Consider the following 17,781-nt stretch of genomic DNA (forward strand, 5'->3'; position numbering starts at 1 on the left):
TTACTTATTCACCAAAATATGAAATAGTTCAGTAATATAAAATTAAATAAATCTCTCTATAAATTAGATGAACAAAATATGCATATAGGAAAAGAAAAGAGTAAATAAATTTGTTTAACAAAAATGTAATTTTGAATAAGCCGTAACAGTTTGGTGGTAAAAATAAAAGAGAAATTATCTACGATAGCACTTTTTAAGTTTTTATCACAAAAATACTCATCAATGAAAAAATGACTAAAATAAGTTTTATTAAAAGGTAAAAACACATTTTTTTACCCTAGAATTAATTAATCTAGACTTATGGTTTAGAGTTAAGGGGTGAGTTTTGGGAATAAGGTTTCGAATTTATAAAAAATAAGTATTAAAAATTTTAAAATAAAATGGTTATTTTGGTCATTTTTTATGGTTATTTTTGTGACAAGAACTTAAAAATAGCTGTTTGAGAAAATTGACCTTAATAAAATTTAGGATAAAAATATTATTTTTAATAAAAAGTTAATTTATTACTTTTCACTATGTATGTTTTTGGTCATTAAAAAATATAATACTAATACCTGATTAATCATCAAAATTGTCATTTAAAAGAAATTAGTTGTTTTTCGATGTAGATATGTTGATAAAAAAATATAAATAAACAAAATAAAAATAAATAAGCAGAGGGAAAAAAAATAGGAAAGTGATATTTATATATGTAGAGGCCCAGATGTTTGGCCCATATCTTAACGAACTCAAATTTACTTCTTAATTTCAAAATACGATCCCTTACCCAAAAATCGTTCGCAGCCCAGCGATTTTCAAATCTTCCCTCCGCGTCTGAGCTCCGCCGGCGATTGTCTCCCCGGTGCCGTTGAACGTTAGCCGTTAGCGCCTACTACATAATCAACTATAGAAGGATCTCATCGGTAAGAATTTACTTTCGCTGCTCGTCGTTCGAGTAGAATCTCACCGTAATCCGTCGTTCTAACTTCGATTTGTTAAGGCTCAGCGATTGACGATCGTTGATCGTTATCGATGGACATGAACATGTATATTGTAGTTAAGAATGTTCGATCAGTGTGAACACTAAATTCGATTTCACCTGGAAATGGCCTCGAGTGGCTTTTCTCCATGCCTACAATCTACGAATCGCCTGAGTTTTGTGCTTGATTAGTATTGAATCTCATATTTTAGCTCCTGCTAAACACTCGCTCTTTCTTTTACTTGCTAATCTTATAGGTGATTAGAATGTTATTGGAACTTTTGTGGCGTAAGTTGATTTTTGTTGTTGGTTGCTTGTGCTGATCATAACACAACGGATAAGTGTTTTCGTAAGTGAGTGCTAGAATGATTATCATGGTAGCTTGTTCTCTTTGCAGTAAATTGTCAAGAGTAGTACTGAGCAGAGTTCGCCATGTCTACACCTGCTAAAAAAAGTTCTACAGAAGCTAAGGAGAAAGATCTAATGTTTGGTAAGGTTCAAGTGTTTAAGAGCTGGCTTCAGTGATCTAAACGTTACCGAATCCAAATTTTTTGTCACAAGTATGATTGCTATTTGAATGCCTTTAAGCTGTTTGCGGAAAAAGTTCCATTTAAGAAAAGGAATGCTCAACTAGTTTTTATGATAATTGATATTACGAGCTCTGCATCAAGAAGACCATCCATCATTGTTCTATTCCTTAATTGTTTTACAAGCTGTGGACTTTTTTGACATAGATTGAAGTCTTAAGTTGTTGTCTCCGTTGTTATCTAAAATTTCATGGGCTACCTGCAGACAAAGACATTGAAAAGGATACATGGGACTTTAAGTCAATGACAGATGATGATCCAATGGATTTTGGATATGGTTCACCAGCAAATAAAGATAAGAAAAAGAATGCTTTCAACATGTGAGTGTACATATACCATATGCTTCTTAGACCATGTATACGCCTAAGCTAATGTGGCTCAATAATGGAATCTTTTCTCCTAGTGTCTATGATGCTGTTTCTTGATAACAAGGTCTACTGTCTCATATAGTCCTGTTTATTTGTCTACTTCTCAGGGATATGAGTTTCGACCTGGGTGGAGATTTCGGATCATCATTCAAAATGGACATGTCAGACTTTGATTTCTCTAGCCCGGCCAGGAAAACCACAAAAACAAAACAAAACTCTGATGATAGTGGAGATCTAAAACAGAAAAAGAATCCGTTTCACTTCTCTTGTGATTTTGACGCGTATGAATCCATTAAAATTATTTTCTTTTCAAAATCATCTAAGTCAATCTGAAGTAACTTAGCATTATGATTTTCTGCAAACAGGTTAGGTGACTTGGATCTTGATTCAAACCCACGGAAGAAGGGAAATGAGACTACGACCAAGTCCATGGATTTCGAAGAATTTTCTGGTTCAAAACTTTTCGATAAGTCTGACTCTTTGGACTTTGGTCCAGACTTACCAACAACTAGACAAGCTGTCTCCCGGGCAAATACAGATGTCAAGGCAAATGCTTCAGCTGAAAAAGAAAACCAAAATTCCAAGGGGGCAGATAGTATGAGCAGCACACACTCGAAGCAAGCTGATAGTAACAACAGCACACACTCGAAGCAAGCTACACTAGAGAGCAAGGAAGATTTTGAGGAGGTAGATTCCCCTCAACGTCCAAGGATGGGAACCTCACGAGTTCATACAATGCGTGTACAACCTCAGCCTGCCAACATTTCACCCTTGAGGACATCATATTCAAAGGTTGAAGAAAATAGTAAACCATGTCTTTCAAATGAGACAGCAGCACTCTCGCCATTACATTATTCTGAGATTGCACATACTGCGGCAAGTAGGGAAACCAGTCCAGGTATCCATGAAATCTGCAGGTCTGGCACGAAAGAAGATTCTCCTAGAGATACAGAACAGAATACCAACAGTAGAATGATTTCCACCACGAAATCAAGTTATGAGAAGACTGAACCAAACATGTCCTCTCAGTCAGGTTTGGACAAGATCAAACATCAACAGGAAGAAATGGATACAGACACTCAGGCAGAGATACAGGATCACACTAGAAGAACATTATTATGTGATCCAGATGCTGGACATTCTCAACCAACTCTCTCAGGAAAAGTACCATCAGGCTCTCAACTAGGCCAAACTGCCCAGGTACAAGATTCGAGTTCAAAGCTGCCACAGGCTCCATCCGACAGGTTAGAGAAACCAAAACTGCTAATATTTCCTGAAAATCTATGGTTCTTTATCATTTTGCTAGCAAAGGATACTGGACTAAATGTCTAACTGCTCTATTCTGTGACTGAGTGCAGCGTGCCCAGGCTCAGTGATTTGAAGGCCATGCAAAACAGTGACTCAGGACATATCAGATCCATGTTTTTTAAGAAGATAGAAAAACCACAATCACATGTGCTTGAGTCTCCAACTCAAACAGAGATTCGTCTAGTTACCCATGAAAGGATTGGGTCGAATTTGAACCCTACAATTGATAAAAGGTAGTACTTCTTTTCTTCCTTGTTCTGTGTGACTATTTTTTTCACTATTTCCCTCCTATTCAACATGCAGACTTGATACTAAAGATGCCTTAGCTGGATTCAAAACTAGAACAGCTCCAACTGAGCTTTCCAAAACGGATTCCGAAACAGAAAATGTCAATACTAACAGGTAATGTTCCGGGCTTTTATGCTCAAACATAAAGATAAGTTTCTTTCTTTGTTTCAAGATAATGTATAGAAGGTGGGTGACAAATTCGATTATTTTTACCAGCAGTTCCCATGAAAAGATAATCCAGAAGGACCACTCGGGTACCAGGACCGTAGAGAATGTGGCCGGACTGATGGATGGCTTACAGCTGCTAGCTAAAAAAACAACCAGAGAGAAGTCCACCATACAGGGCAATATAAGGTCAGATAAATTATTCTAACTTATACGCTCTTTATTTACCAAGAAAGTTATTACCTCACTGTTTAGAAACTAGTAGCTGATACATTTTATATCTACGAAGTTTTATCAGTGTTATGTATTAAGCTTCCTTGCTTTTGGATTTCGTAGCAGCTCAAACCCCGATGCTTCTAGCTTGACTGAGAAGCTAAACAAACATTTGAGTTCTGGAGGCGAATCTTTGCAGAAGTCCAAAATGGTATCGCTTGAAAGGCCTAAACTTGGAAATATTATGTCTGATCTGCGTGCAGCAACTCAAAGGTACAAAAGAACATACAACAGTTTCTGGTATGGAATCTCGCGATAACATATTCCCCATTCTCTTCCATTATAGGGCCATTGGAGTAAACAAAGACCGACCAAATTCTGCAGTGCAGCCACAAGTTAACCCTTCCACAAGGAATGAGAGAAATATCGAGGCACCAATTAGAAAGAGCTCCGAGATACATCACTTGGCTCCCCGAGACAGAACACAAGCCCTGCAGTATAGGAACGTTGGAGTAAAGAAAGACCAAACCAGTTCTGCAGAGCAACCAGAAGTTAGCTCTTCCGCAAGGAATGAGACAAATACCGAGGCGCCTGTTAGAAAGAGCTCCGAGATTCACCACTTGGCGCCCAGAGACAAAATACAAGTCCTGCAGTATAGGACAATTGGAGGAAAAAAAGACCAACATAGTTCTGCATTGCAACCAGAAGCTCGCTCTTCCATAAGCAAGGATAGAAATACCGAAGCGCCAGTTAATAAGATCTCTGAGATTCATCATCTGGCTCCCAGAGACAAAACACAAATCCTGCACTGCCCACCTTCTTTAAAGCGGAAAGCTCTCAATCAGGTTTATACTTCAACTCGCATCTTCCTATCTTCTTATTTCATGCACATATTTTGTTAGCTTGAAGAAACGTTTGTGTTTCCACAGGATGCCGATAGATCACTGATGCCACAACTTAAACGCTTTTCCGTGTCTCCAAGAGAAAGCAGGTTCTAGTTTTGGTTATCTAAACCATATATATATATATATATACGTTTGCTTCAGTAGTTTTAAATTCTTATATACGTTACGGACGAGATTGCACAGGAACGTTAAGGAGCTAACACACACAGTTGGGCAAGTAAAGGTTAGATATAGCAACTAATCTTTAGCTTATCATAATAAGGACAACCTTCTGTGTTAAAACATTTGTAACACAATTGATTTTTCCAGGTGTCAAGCCAAGCGAGTAGACTAGATAACAATACAACCAAGCAGCTTGTCAAGGAAAGCCCCCGGGCTAAACCTCAGCCCCAGTTCATGAACATGGCAAATCTGGAAATCCCGATCACGGAGTATGATGAAAACATTGAGAAAGCTGAATCATATACAAAAGAACTCGATAACGTAAGTTCCTATAAATATTAACAGAGCCTCCCTCGGTATAACTTATGCTTTATTTTTTGTTCCATATGCAGATCTGCAACATTCTGAAGAAGAAACATGAGGAAGCCAAAGAGTTGCTTGTCCGTGCTGTATTAAACAACAATAAGCTACTGATGCTCAACCATCCTTTACACGAAGACAAGATATCCTTTTATTAGTCCTTTTTAATATATTTTAATGGCATTGTTAGATTTTGTCTATCGGTTATAGCATAATGGACTCTTTTGTGTGTGTGTGTTTTCCCTTAACAAACAGAAACATTCGTATGGTCCAGAATTTCGCAGCTAAGTTGAGTTTAGGGGAGGCATGATGAACACCCAAACAACTGTTGCTTTACGAGGTTAAGAGTCTTGATCTTTTCTTTTCTCAAAAACTGTCTGGCGAATTGTTATCTGAAAGAGACTCGAGTAAACTCCAGTTATTCATTTCTTGACATGCTTATAGGTTCAGTCCACTTACACCGACACCTTATCGTCAAAAGTTCAGAAACGTTGACGTCACATTAGTCCAAGGTAGCTCGATCATCTTTATCATTTTACTTGTTAAACGAAGGAAAACAAAAGATGAATATTGGAACATAATATATAAACACAATAAACAAACACAACTATAGCTTAAGAAACCTTGATCCAGATGAAATTAGAAACAGGTAATACGTGTTTTGTTATTTGAGTCTTCTTTCAAAATATGTTAAAAGGTAAAGTTCATAAAGTTGAATATTTGGTTAAAAAAAAAAAGAATATTTGGTTAGTGGCATTTCAAAATGAAATGGGTTTGAATATTTATACACACATGAAACATACATATACACAGTCTTAAGATATATGAGCCCGAATAAAAACGCAATTAAATTTAATCTATTGGCCCCAAATTAAAAATTGATTTTCTATAACAAACAAATACCTGCTGCTTCCCTCATTCTTCTTGGCGCTCGTTCTAAACTAAATAGGCGCGTAAAAGCACACTAAGGTAATAATGAAATGATCGGGGATCAAAACTTCCCTTTGTAAAAAATAAAAACAAATTTTCGACCCGAAATAGAAATAGAGAATCTTCTTTCGCTCCTATTTACACTGTAAATTACACACTTCATTTCATCAGTTCCATCTCCCTCTCTCTTATCTTATCTTCTCTCTTTCTCTGTCTAGTTTTACACCAATGGCAGCTCTGAATTTGATACCTGGAAATGACAACGAAGAAAATACCTCCCCTCCAGAGATGGCCACCGTTTCTGTCAAGTGCCTCAAGATAAAGACAAAACCAAAATCAGATTAAGAAGAAAAAGGTGTACAAGACAGCCTCTTCAAGACATCACTAATATCTTTGTCTCATCATCACCATTTCCCTCTTCGTCTCTGAATCTTCATATGCCCTCTTCGCCATCTCTATCAGTTGTTCCCAAATGCATGAAAAGAAAATCTGGTGTTGCTCTCAAGGCTGCCACTTCTTCCACCTACTCTTGTAGAAATTTCAGATGATTTTCTTCTTCTTCTTTTTTTCTTGGATTGGTTTTTACTTTTTAGTCCTCTAGAGAAGGTTGTTATCACTTAAGAAAAATATAAATATTTATCAATACCCTGTCTTTAGCATTCATGTACCCAAGTACTACTCATAGACATAGTCATAGGTTCAGAGAGACTACGTTTGATATATTAGGCCGACATACACTCCTAGTTCAAAAATGACAAAGAGGAGCGGCAAACAGACCAAATCAAATTCGACTGAGACTATGACTATGACTATGACCAATCCAATAAAGATGACTTGATATAAACCTATAAATAAATAAGTCTTGGAACAAGGACATATACGAAAAAGCACAAAACCTTGGATAGATCAGTGAACTAGAAGATATCTAATTAAAAAAACCCTAAAAATTATAGTCTCATTGTTGGGTTTATAAGAGCATGGACGATATGCCTAAAAACATCAGTGGTATATTGGTATCGATGCCCTCACCTATAAATAAAGCATTGATGATGTTATCACCACATTACAAAGCACAAAGTAGATCGCTGTTCGTTTAAAGGCATGAACAAACATCATAGTTACTTGTAAAGTTTTGGGAGAGGTTCCAACAACTGCTTCCAGTCTATCTAGTATACTCAATGCCAATTTTTAGCCAAATGATAACAAACCACTGATTGTTTCAAAAGAAAAAAAAAGATAGCAAACCACTGACAAGATTATGTTTAAATGGTTTGATAAACTGAATACCATATCAAAATGAATTGGGTGGAATGTATATAACACATATACTGATATACATACATATACACTTTTATCTTATGTATGTATATAGGGCCCACGCTGAGTGGTGTGCATGCGTTACATTGTAAACAAACAAATATACGTAGAGATGGCAATCATTGACCTAGACCGCGGACCTGACCCATACAGTACTGTCGCGGGATGGTATTGGGCTGGGATTTTCTAAGCTCGCAAATATGCGGGCCTCGCGGGACGGGTTGTTGTGGGACTGGGCTGTTGCGGGACTGAGCCTTTTCGGGATGGACCGAAGCGGGCCATGCGAGATTACAAGGATCCACATCTTTTTTTGTTGGTCAAACGTCTTTTTCTTCATTTTCTTGTTTTACCTAAAAAAGGAAAGAAAGAGTGAGAAAAGGTGATTCATGTAACTTCCCCCGAGAAAATGAAAAGAGTTCCGGCGATGACGATTCGAACTTTGGCGGTGTTTTATTTGGTGCTCTCTTTTTATTTACTTTGTGATTTGCAGTTTTGATTTGGTGTTTGGTTTTATTTAATTTTTGGATTTATCAAACTAAATCATTGGTTATGAACTTATGAGTTATAAGCATTGGTTATGAACTCAAATCAGTAACGAGATTAAGCTATGGTTAGAGCTTTGTCGACTAAGCTATTTAATTCTATAACAAAGATGTCGTTCAGTTGAAAAACTAAGCTAGTAACAATAATGTCGTTTAGATGAAAGAGTTAGTTTCGTTATTGATTAGAGCCTTCTTTGATGTGTTTTCTATTCTTCATGTTCTCACGTTACTGGTCATTGTTCTTTCGTTATATCAATAGACTAGAATAGACATCAAACCGTTGTGATCATGTTCGAAATATGTTTGGTCGTGTGGGCAGCAGTAGAATATCAGACGTCCCGCGTACCGACCCGCGAAGGCCTACTAATATTATGGTACAAGATTGGGTTAGTCATTTTGGAGACCGTAGCCCGTGCGGGCCTGGCCCGCCGTAACCCGCTTGAAGACGAACCCGCTGCGGTACGGAACGAGACGAGAAAGATAAACTTGTTTGCCATCGCTAAATATACAGCGAAGGTAAAGCCCAATAGTAATTGATTTTTTTCTTTTGTATTCCCTCTGTTTAAAAAAAAAATCCATATTTAAAAAAAAAATGTTTCAAAAAAATATATGTTTTACATTTTCGATGCAGAAATTAATTACAAATTGTAAACTTCAAAAAAACATAATGCTCCCTCTATTCTAAAATGTAAGATGTTTTGGGTAGTACACATTTATTAAGAAAATTAATTTTACCTAGAAAGTATCATTAAAATTATAAACTAAAAACTACTCAACCAATTACAAAATATAACTATTAAATTTGATTGGCTATACAGTTTTTGATAAACTTAAGGTTACCTACAAAGATGAGAACATCTTATATATTGGAACATAAAAATTATTATAAACATCTTACATTTCATAAAGAGGGAGTAGTATTTATAAAGATTTATTGGTTAAAAGTTGTGAGGAATAGTTGATAACGGAAAATAATGCATTTGTAACTAAAATTTGATATATTTTTTTAGACCATCTCCAACCCCAATTCATCTTGAAGTGAGATTTGCTCCAACTCTACTTTATTTTTTGCTTTAAAATGAAGCAATAAATAGTGTTGCTTCAAATTTGAAGATCTACCGTGCATATCTTTTTTTTTTTATGATGAACTTTTTATATTGTGAACTGGTCATTAACTTTTATTTAGTTTTCTCTTTTGCCAAAATAAATTATATACGTTAATATTATCTAATCAATTTCAAAATTTTGACTATTATTTCATATAATCAGATGTTTATATCGAAAACCGTATGAATATTCATTTTTACGAACTTTCAACTGGATAAAAAAGAATTAAAGATAAATGATCTCATTTTTTACTTTTAAACACTTTGTTAATCACTTAAAGAAAAAATTAAATGTATGGTGTTTTGTTATAAACTATGATATTTTATGTTTGTTTATTCATGTTATGTAATAAATTTACTATATGATAATTTTTAATTTATATTAATTTAATAATTGTGTTGGATTATTGTTAAAATAAAATAGTTAAGTAAAATTAGTAAATATGAAAATAAAGATTTATTAGTAATTAATGATAAAGTGGAGATATAATATAATTAGAATATTCTTTTTTCAAAAAAAAAAAATGAAGCAAACCATTAGAAAAGAAAATTTTGAAAATAACGGATAGAGTATTTAACATGGCGGTTCCCTCTTCTTGTTGGCGGACACCCTCCAATAAAATGGCGCGGAAAAACTACTCTTTCTGGTACTATGGAATAATGACATGATTTGAGATCTCTTTCAATCCAAAAGTCAAAACTTCTTTTAGTAAAAGCCAAAGCCAAAGTAGTAACATAGAATCTAATTAGTTTATTCACCAAGTAGTTCCCTCCATAACACAGTACCCTTTTCAAGTTTCAGAAAATTTTAGAACAAAAACTTAATTTCCCTCCACAAAAAATAAAAACACCAAAAACAAATATTAGATCCAAGCACAAATCTGGTTCAAAGTCCCTCCTATTCACACTCTTCATATACAGTTCCTCCTCCTATCCTCAATTCCATCTATCTCCTTAGTTCTAAATTAATGGCGGCTCTCGATCAAAAACCTCAAAACGACAACAAAGAGAATGTCTCACCCTCAATGATGATCAAGCCTCTGGATTCTTGTACATCCCTCGATAAAGACATAACCCAAATCAGAACGAGAAGAAAAAGATCTAGAAGACAGCCTCTTAAAGACATCACCAATCTATTTGTCTCATCACCACCATTGTCCTCTTCGTTTATGGTTCGACACTTGGCCGACTCTATCAGTTGATCCCAAATGCATGAAGAAAAGACAGTGTGTTGGTCTCAAGGCTGCTGCTACTTCTACATTCTTTTTTTTAAATTGCTTTCTATCATCTAGAAAAATTGGTGTATTTTCCCTTTTTGAGTACTGTATCACCTTTTCTTTTAATTAAGGGTATATATCAATACCCTGATAGACATTAGAATTCATGTACCCAACACATACAAGATATATACATACTGGTTTGGCAGTTGTTCTGATTTTTTTTTTTTTTTGGGCACCGGCAGTTGTTCTGATTCTTGCTTTATTTTCAGTACCTAACTTAACTGGAACTATATACATGTAAGCTGCGATCTGTTTTTTTCTTAATCTAATAATATCTGAGATAGAAATAAAAGTTGGTGATTGCAATTTCAACCCAACTGAGAGGTGAACCAAAGTTGTTTTTCTGTTAAGTGAAAACTGCGACATAAACTTTTTTAGTAGATAAAATATACATTAGAGATAAAGAAATTTGTTTTTGTAAATGACATTATTATTCATTAGTTTTTCCATAGGAGTTTTTTTAGCCCTTTTCGTCAACGCTTGCCTTTATATAAAAGCGCCAACATAAATTTTCTCAAGATTATTGGACTGATTTAGCCAGGTAGCCGATGAATTCATAGATTTTAGAGAACAGTTAAAGATTTAGAGAAAGATAATTGGTAAAAAGATGGGCGCGGCAAGCTGATTATTTCATATTTAATACTTGCTTGCTTTATACGAATAGTAAAATTTTGAGACTTGTATTTAACTCGTCGAAAATAAGTATTTACTATTTCAATTACTAGTTCAAAAATATTTTATTTGTAAATTGTATTTTCCATTCGATTACTCACTACTTGTAAATACTTGTGAATTAGAATTACTGAAAATATTTTCAAGCGTTTTAAAATTACTTGCAAGATAATTATACAAAACTTTATCTTGTTTACTCGATTTTTAAAAAATCACGAAAATTATTTCATACAAAATGTTTGTACTTATTTTAAAGAAGAAAAAATAACAAAAATTGTAATCTTGTCGATAAGAATGTACTATTTATTTTCTATAATGAAGTATTATCTTTTCTGATTTGAGGCTTTTGTTTTTAGAGTTTAATTATCATTTTTTTTTAATCAAAAACAAGTAACTGATAATATCAAACTAAGTGATAACTTTTTTTTAGTTATATTTATGATTTATCTTAATTATATTTGCAAGTAGTACAACTCAAACAAATACTTGAAAAGTTAAATACGGAACAAGTAACGGAGAATATCAAAAAAAAAATTCTCTCTCCTCTATCTTCTCTCTTGAAACACCAAAGGCGAATCTGTGTGGCTCCGGTTCATCGGCGGCGCGTGAGCATCCGTTCCGACGCCGGGAGCTCCCTTCTTCTCTCTAAATCTTTATTTTTTCTCTTTGCTTCTCTCCTGTCGTATTCTCCTGTAGCTCGTGTTGTCGGCGTGTGTCGGAGCATGCGGTGGTTTTTCGTGAAGTGCTGATCCGGAGCGGTGTTGGAGACGTCGTCTATGGCGGATCCAAGGCAAAGTTGCGGTCTTCCTCTCAATTTTTTGTTCTCTTCCCGTCTGGTTTGTGTCGTCATTCAGCTGTGTGTCAACTTGCTTTCGATTGTTTCTCTCCTGGTTGAGATTTGTAAAGCTTGATCCTTACCACATGATTCAGCTTCAGGCGGATTTCTTTTATCTTTATCCGGTTCTAGAAGGGGATGTTGTTTCCATATCCGGTCGGTGATGTAATATTTATAAATGATGTAAAGGGGTGGAGATTTTCGTATTAATAGTCAAGAATAAACAAGCTCGGTCAATTACAAGAACTAAAGATGCTCGTCTAAACAGTTCGTCTAAACAAATATCTTTCTATTTTATGGTTTGAGGTCGTCTGGGCCGAGCTCGCCTAATGGTCGAGGTCGTCCAAGACTGTCTGTGATGAAGAGGCGATGCTCTCCTTTTCTGTACTTTCTGTACTTTTCTGTACTTTTCTGAGCGTCCTTTCAATGATTCTGACGTCTTCTATTTATAATGACGTACGTTTTGTCTTCTAGCGAAATCATCAATTGTTGCTTAACGGGCCGAGCCTGATTTTGGGCTTAGCTCTTAATGGACTGGTGCTAAGCCCATCTCCAACAATTGCCCCCCCCCCACAGTTCGCCAAGTGTTGAATCTTGGTGAATTCTTCTGGAATCTTCTGTCTGAGAAAATCAGGTCGGGCTCGGGAATTGTCAGGAAATAGGGCAACACTTTTTTCCTTTCCTATATAAGTGATGGTTGGGTCTCTTATTTTTTGTTCTTGTCCCCCATTTGGAAGCAAGGTAAAATTTTTTTGCTCCTTTTATTATTTGTGTGTGGTCATTTGCCTTCTTTATTTATTATATTTTCTTTCTTGGTTCCTCCTTGCCGACATATCTTTCTTCTTCCCCTTTTTTTATTTTATTTTTTCTTTTTTAAAAAAAAGCAAAACAAATCTTGTTGTTTGTCGTGAAGAGGTCCGTGCGAGAAGAAGGTTGTGGGGTTGAGCTCGTCTTCACTCTTCTCCTCCCTTTTGTCTTTATTTTTTTTTTTAAAAAAAAAGGAACAAATCTGGTTTTGTTGTGAGGAGGTTCGTGAGAGAAGAAAGACTGTGGGGTTGAGCTCGTCTTTACTCTTCTCTTCCCTTTTTTTTTTTTTAAAAAGGGAACAAATCTGGTTTTGTTTGTTTATCGTGAGGAGGTCTTGTGGGAGAAGAGAGGCTGTGGGGTTGAGCTTGTGTTCTGAGGTGTGGGGGGTAGAGACTGAGCTCGTTTTGGAAAGGGGTTGAGCTTGTGTCCCTAGCTCGTCGACGGCGAATCTGAGCATGCCAATGACGGGTCCGAGCTTGCCGACGGCGAGTCTGAGCTCGCCTCCTGTCGTCCCGAGCTTGCCAATGGTGGATCCGAGCTTGCCGCCTGATGTTCCAAGTTTGTTAATGCCGGCTCCGAGCTCGTCGACAGCGGTTTCGAGCTCGTTTCCTGTTGCTTTGAACCCGTTAATGGTGGCTCCAAGCTTGCCTCTTGATGTCCCTAGCTCGTCGACGGCGAATCTGAGCATGCCAATGACGGGTCCGAGCTTGCCGACGGCGAGTCTGAGCTCGCCTCCTGTCGTCTCGAGCTTGTCAATGGTGGATCCGAGCTTACCGACGGCGAGTCTGAGCTCGCCTCCTGTCGTCCCGAGCTTGCCAATGGTGGGTCTGAGCTTGCCGACGGCGCATCTGAGTTTGTTAATGGCGACTCCGAGCTCGTCGACGGTGGTTTCGAGCTCGTCTCCTGTTGTTACTTCGGGTTCGTTGTTAGTGAAAGATTGTGGTCGAGATGCGGAGGGCACGAGCTTGCCATTGGTGGGGTCGAGCTCGGCTTTTGTTTTGAGTTCGCCAGTTCCTAGCTCGTTCCTAGGTTCGAGCTTGTCGCTTAATGTTCCGAGCTTGCCATTATCGATGAAGCCGTGTCATGGTGAGGTGGGGCTGAGTTCGTCGTCTTTTGGTTCCAGCTCGTCTCTTGTTCCAAACTTATCTTCTGTTGTATCAAGCATGCCTTCGGGTGGGAAGGTTGCTTGTGAGCAGCTGTCTTTGTTAGTTCGTAAGATGGAGCTTGCTGATGGCCGCAAGTCGTGGTCGGAGATTGCCGAATCTGTCATTGCTGTTGAGTTAAGTACTCTTACTGGGAGTGAAGCAGAAGACAGGGTAAGCGCGAGTTTGATCGAGGAAGGGACCGGGTTTCTTTTTGATGAGCATGGGACTAATTTAGCGGTGGAGCCTGGTGTTGAGGGATCGGGGTTGGTTTTAACAACACCTCTTATTGTCCCTAGTTCGTCATCTTTGACGAAGAAGACTATGTTAGAAACCATCCAGGAGCATGAGCAGATGCGGCTGGCGAACTTTTCCCAAACTAAGGAGTCGTCGTCGGAAACTACAAGTTCCTCTGATGATGATAGTTCGTACTCGAGTTCTCGTAGTGAGAAGTCTGTGGATAGTGCTGGTGTTGCTGGTGAATATGATGACGTTTCTGAAGATGATAAACGAGATGATGACGTTGAAAGTGTTGGTGTTGAGGATGATGGTGCGCTGGGAAGCGCCAGTGATGCGTGGAATGGGATCTGTGACATTAATGTTGGTGAGGAAAGTGATCAAGGCGAGTATGCTAGTGATGGTGATCATGCTGCTGTCGGAGATGATGAGATGGGTGACCGAGATGGTGCAGATGGACGTAGTGATTTCAGTGGTGAATGTGATGATTCTAGTGATGAGCAGGATAGTTTTAGTGGTGAGCAAAGCGGTGTTAGTGGTAGTCTAGGAGTCATTGTTGTGGATGATGGGAGGGATGACACCGATGGAGGCGGTGATCGTCGAGCCGATGTTACTGATATTTTGAAAAAAATAAAACAAGAAAGCGTGGCTGCCTCCCTTGCTGGATCGCTTGATGCCTTTGGTAATTCTTGTGGTTATGGGAAGAAGAAGAAAAAGAGGGTCAGGAAGGCGAGGGAAAGGCCTAGGAGTTTTGAAGGTCCTCTTGTTAATCATCCGGATCCATCGGAGTCATTTCCTTCTATTGTTGATGAGGATACGATTAAGTGGATCTCAGCCAACTGTTGCCGTAATGGTGTCATAGAGGTGCGTATTCCTGGCGAGGATGAACGTCCGTGGACGGTTCCGGATGGGTGGCTTTGTGTTTACGACTTCTGGTTCACCGAATATCATTTGTGGTTTCCTCTCCCGAGGTTGCTGCTGGCGTATTGTGATGAGCATCTTATTGCACTTGCTCAACTTACTCCTGCTGCTATTCGAAACATAGTTGCAGCTTTGTTCACAGCTGCGGATATTGGTGTTCACATGAGCCTAAACTTGTTTGAACGTATTGCGCGTATTACTCGGTGTGATAAGACGGACGGGGCTTTTTATGTGTCTATGAGGGCTGGCTGTGGTGTTGTTGGGGAGAGGAAGAGAAAAACGTTATGTTGGATTAAAAAGTTTTTTTATGTTCGAATCGCGCCTTCGTCGGTTCCTGATGTTTCTGATATGAGTGTCCCTTTTAGGAGTAGTTGGAATCCTTACAATGGTAGTTTAAATCTTATTGGTGTGTTCTTGTTTGACACTCTTATTGATTGTTGTCTTGTTTTGTAGGTCGTCATTCAGTTGGTGTTCCTCTTGCTCCTGGTGATAGTGAGTGCGTGGAATACTTCAAGGAGACGAAGGCTCGGGACTGGACTGTGGTGAGGCGATCGGAGGTTTGGCGGCGCATCCCGTTTATTGACTCAGGTAAAAAATATGCGGGTTTTTTTTTTTGGTAAATACTTGTTGTTTTTGATAAGTTACTGATTTTGCATGGTTTTGTTGGCCTCTTTTTTTGTAGCTTGTTGGAGAAAGATGGATTTTAGCGAGATTCCGAGTTTGGCTGATTGCTTTGCTGGAGGTATTGATGATGCTTCTGTTGATGAGTCTGGTCAGTGTGCCGCTGGTGTGGAGCCTTCGGCATCTGCTCGTAGTATTGTTGTGGGTCTTACGAGTACGACAGTTTCTGTACCGTCCGCTGGTGCTTCTGGAAAGGAAGTTGTTGCGGGCAGTGGGAGTGTTGTGGCGAAAAGGGCTGCTGCTGATCGTTCATCAAAAGACGTGCCGCCTTCAAAGTCTCGTAAAATCGTGAGTTCTGATGTTGAGCTGCCTTTGGTGGTTGAGTCTCCTGCTGGGGAGAAGGCATCTTTTGAGCCGTTTGAACATTCGTTCAATGGTTTGGCTTCGGGATGTGGTGATCTTTTCAAGTTGTTTCAATCACCTGGTGGCGTTGATGGCTTGCCTTTTGATCAAGTTAGGCGCGGTGAGTGGTATAAGGAATTTGCTCGTCACTTGGCCATTGTAAGATAATTATTTCTCTTCAAAGTTTGTTTGTTTTCTTTCTTTTTTTTTTTTTTTTTTTAAGAAAAATGAGTTTGTGGTTTTGATCTAAAAGAATTTTTTTGTGTTTTTTTTTGTGCAGGCTACAAAGTTTGCGAACAAATTGGTGGTCAATCAAGATGAAGAGCTTGAAGAGGTGAAGGCCGAGCTTGAAAAAACGAAGGCTGAGCTTGCTTCTATTAAGGATAAGGTTGACAGTTCCGAGGAAATGGCAGCTCTGCGCGGCAAGTATGAGGCTGAGAAGAAAGTGTCTTCAGATGCGTTGGAAGAAGTTGAAAAACTTACTGCAAAGATAGCTTTGGAAGCTGGGCGGGTGAAGAAACGTCAAACGGCCGACTTGGAGCGTTTTAAGAAGGAAAAGGAAGTGGCGGGCAGGAGGTATCGCAGGGCAGTAATGAGACATGATGACGTGCTTGCTACTTTCAATTCCCGTATGGAAAAGGTGCGGAGGTATGTGGATAATCAGAAGGTTGTTCGCACATCTATGTATGGAGTGAATCAGATCATGGCAGTGCTTGATGCTGCCAAAACTTGGAAGAAAGAGGCCATAAATATTCCTGATGGTAAGGTTAAGCATCTTGAGAATGAATTGGTCCGGAGGAAGGAGAAGGCAAACTCGGTTGTTTGTGTTGAGTTTGAACCCAAGGAACTGGCTGATATCCCTTCCTTTGATTTTACTCGTCCGCTCTCTCCTGTTCATCCGACTCTTGCTGCGGGGGTTGAAGATGCTGCTAAGGCAAGAGGGAGGGAGGAAAATCGTCGTCGTGAAGAAGCAAGTCGTCGTCGTGTGGCTGAGCGTGCTGGTGCTGCGTCTTCGGCTGTGAGGCGTGAAGGTCAGGTTCCTTCCCGTCCGTAGTTTGGTTCTTGTGATCGTCAAGGCCCTGCGTGGCTGCTGCTATCTTTTATTTTGCTGCTCCTCCCCTTTTTTTTAGACTTTGGTTGTTATGTTTTGATCATGTTGATCTCTTTCGGATATGGATGTTGGTCTTCTTTTATATGATGCTTGAATTCTTCATGTTTGTTTTTATTCTTCTTTGCACGGCTTTGATCGTTGAGATGTTGTAGGGCTGGCGTTTTGAGAACGGATCTCTATTTATTTATTTTTTTGCAAATTTGATTGAAGTGTGAGCGCGGAGCTGCAGTACTGAGAACGGATCTCGTATTTTTTATTTTGCAAATTTGATTAAGTGTGAGCATGGAGCTGCAGCACTGAGAACGGATCTCGTATTTTTAATTTGCAAATTTGATTGAAGTGTGAGCGCGGAGCTGCAGCACTGAGAACAGATCTCGTATTTTTATTTTGCAAATTTGAGTAAGTGTGAGCGCGGAACTGCAGCACTTGAGAACAGATCTCGTATTTTTATTTTGCAAATTTGGTTGAGTGTGAGCGCGGAGCCGCAACACTGAGAATGGATCTCGTATGTTTTTTTTTTCTTTTTCTTTTCTTGGCGCTGTGA

General features: G+C 38.5%; 2 protein-coding genes and 2 pseudogenes across 3 annotated transcripts; all 4 read left to right on the forward strand.

Moving 5' to 3' along the window:
* Window positions 1–560: 560 nt before the first annotated feature.
* LOC106357532 (uncharacterized protein At4g18490) lies at window positions 561–5,918 on the forward strand. Of its 2 annotated transcripts, none has more exons than XM_048745485.1 (16): window positions 561–902; window positions 1,356–1,448; window positions 1,751–1,865; window positions 2,021–2,194; window positions 2,279–3,157; window positions 3,272–3,454; window positions 3,525–3,623; window positions 3,729–3,863; window positions 4,011–4,160; window positions 4,234–4,732; window positions 4,817–4,878; window positions 4,976–5,015; window positions 5,102–5,275; window positions 5,347–5,457; window positions 5,574–5,654; window positions 5,759–5,918. In XM_048745485.1, the coding sequence occupies exons 2-15, from the start codon at window positions 1,391–1,393 to the stop codon at window positions 5,622–5,624; spliced, it is 2,730 nt and encodes a 909-aa protein (XP_048601442.1). In that variant the 5' UTR covers window positions 561–902; window positions 1,356–1,390; the 3' UTR covers window positions 5,625–5,654; window positions 5,759–5,918. The 2 variants fall into 2 exon arrangements, with proteins under 2 accessions (XP_048601442.1, XP_048601443.1); XM_048745486.1 differs by having other exon boundaries at window positions 562–902; window positions 4,014–4,160.
* A 554-nt stretch (window positions 5,919–6,472) lies between these two features.
* Window positions 6,473–6,887, forward strand: LOC106374315 (annotated as a pseudogene).
* Window positions 6,888–7,123: 236 nt separating this feature from the next.
* On the forward strand, window positions 7,124–11,517 carry LOC125580646 (annotated as a pseudogene).
* Window positions 11,518–12,980: 1,463 nt separating this feature from the next.
* On the forward strand, window positions 12,981–17,351 carry LOC106375609. The gene is made up of 4 exons (XM_013815562.3): window positions 12,981–15,491; window positions 15,557–15,691; window positions 15,786–16,285; window positions 16,407–17,351. The coding sequence occupies exons 1-4, from the start codon at window positions 13,259–13,261 to the stop codon at window positions 17,178–17,180; spliced, it is 3,642 nt and encodes a 1,213-aa protein (XP_013671016.1). The 5' UTR covers window positions 12,981–13,258; the 3' UTR covers window positions 17,181–17,351.
* Window positions 17,352–17,781: the final 430 nt, after the last annotated feature.

The sequence above is a fragment of the Brassica napus genome, chromosome C1, assembly GCF_020379485.1.
Source record: "Brassica napus cultivar Da-Ae chromosome C1, Da-Ae, whole genome shotgun sequence".
Lineage (NCBI taxonomy): Eukaryota > Viridiplantae > Streptophyta > Magnoliopsida > Brassicales > Brassicaceae > Brassica > Brassica napus.

Coding starts and splice junctions, on each gene's coding strand:
- LOC106375609 (XM_013815562.3), top strand. CDS start 13,259: ATGCCAATGACGGGTCCGAGCTTGCCGACGGCGAGTCTGAGCTCGCCT. Junction 15,492..15,556: donor TAGTTGGAATCCTTACAATG/GTAGTTTAAATC, acceptor CTTGTTTTGTAG/GTCGTCATTCAGTTGGTGTT. Junction 16,286..16,406: donor TTGCTCGTCACTTGGCCATT/GTAAGATAATTA, acceptor TTTTTTGTGCAG/GCTACAAAGTTTGCGAACAA.
- LOC106357532 (XM_048745485.1), top strand. CDS start 1,391: ATGTCTACACCTGCTAAAAAAAGTTCTACAGAAGCTAAGGAGAAAGAT. Junction 3,624..3,728: donor GAAAATGTCAATACTAACAG/GTAATGTTCCGG, acceptor TTTTACCAGCAG/TTCCCATGAAAAGATAATCC. Junction 5,016..5,101: donor ACACAGTTGGGCAAGTAAAG/GTTAGATATAGC, acceptor TGATTTTTCCAG/GTGTCAAGCCAAGCGAGTAG.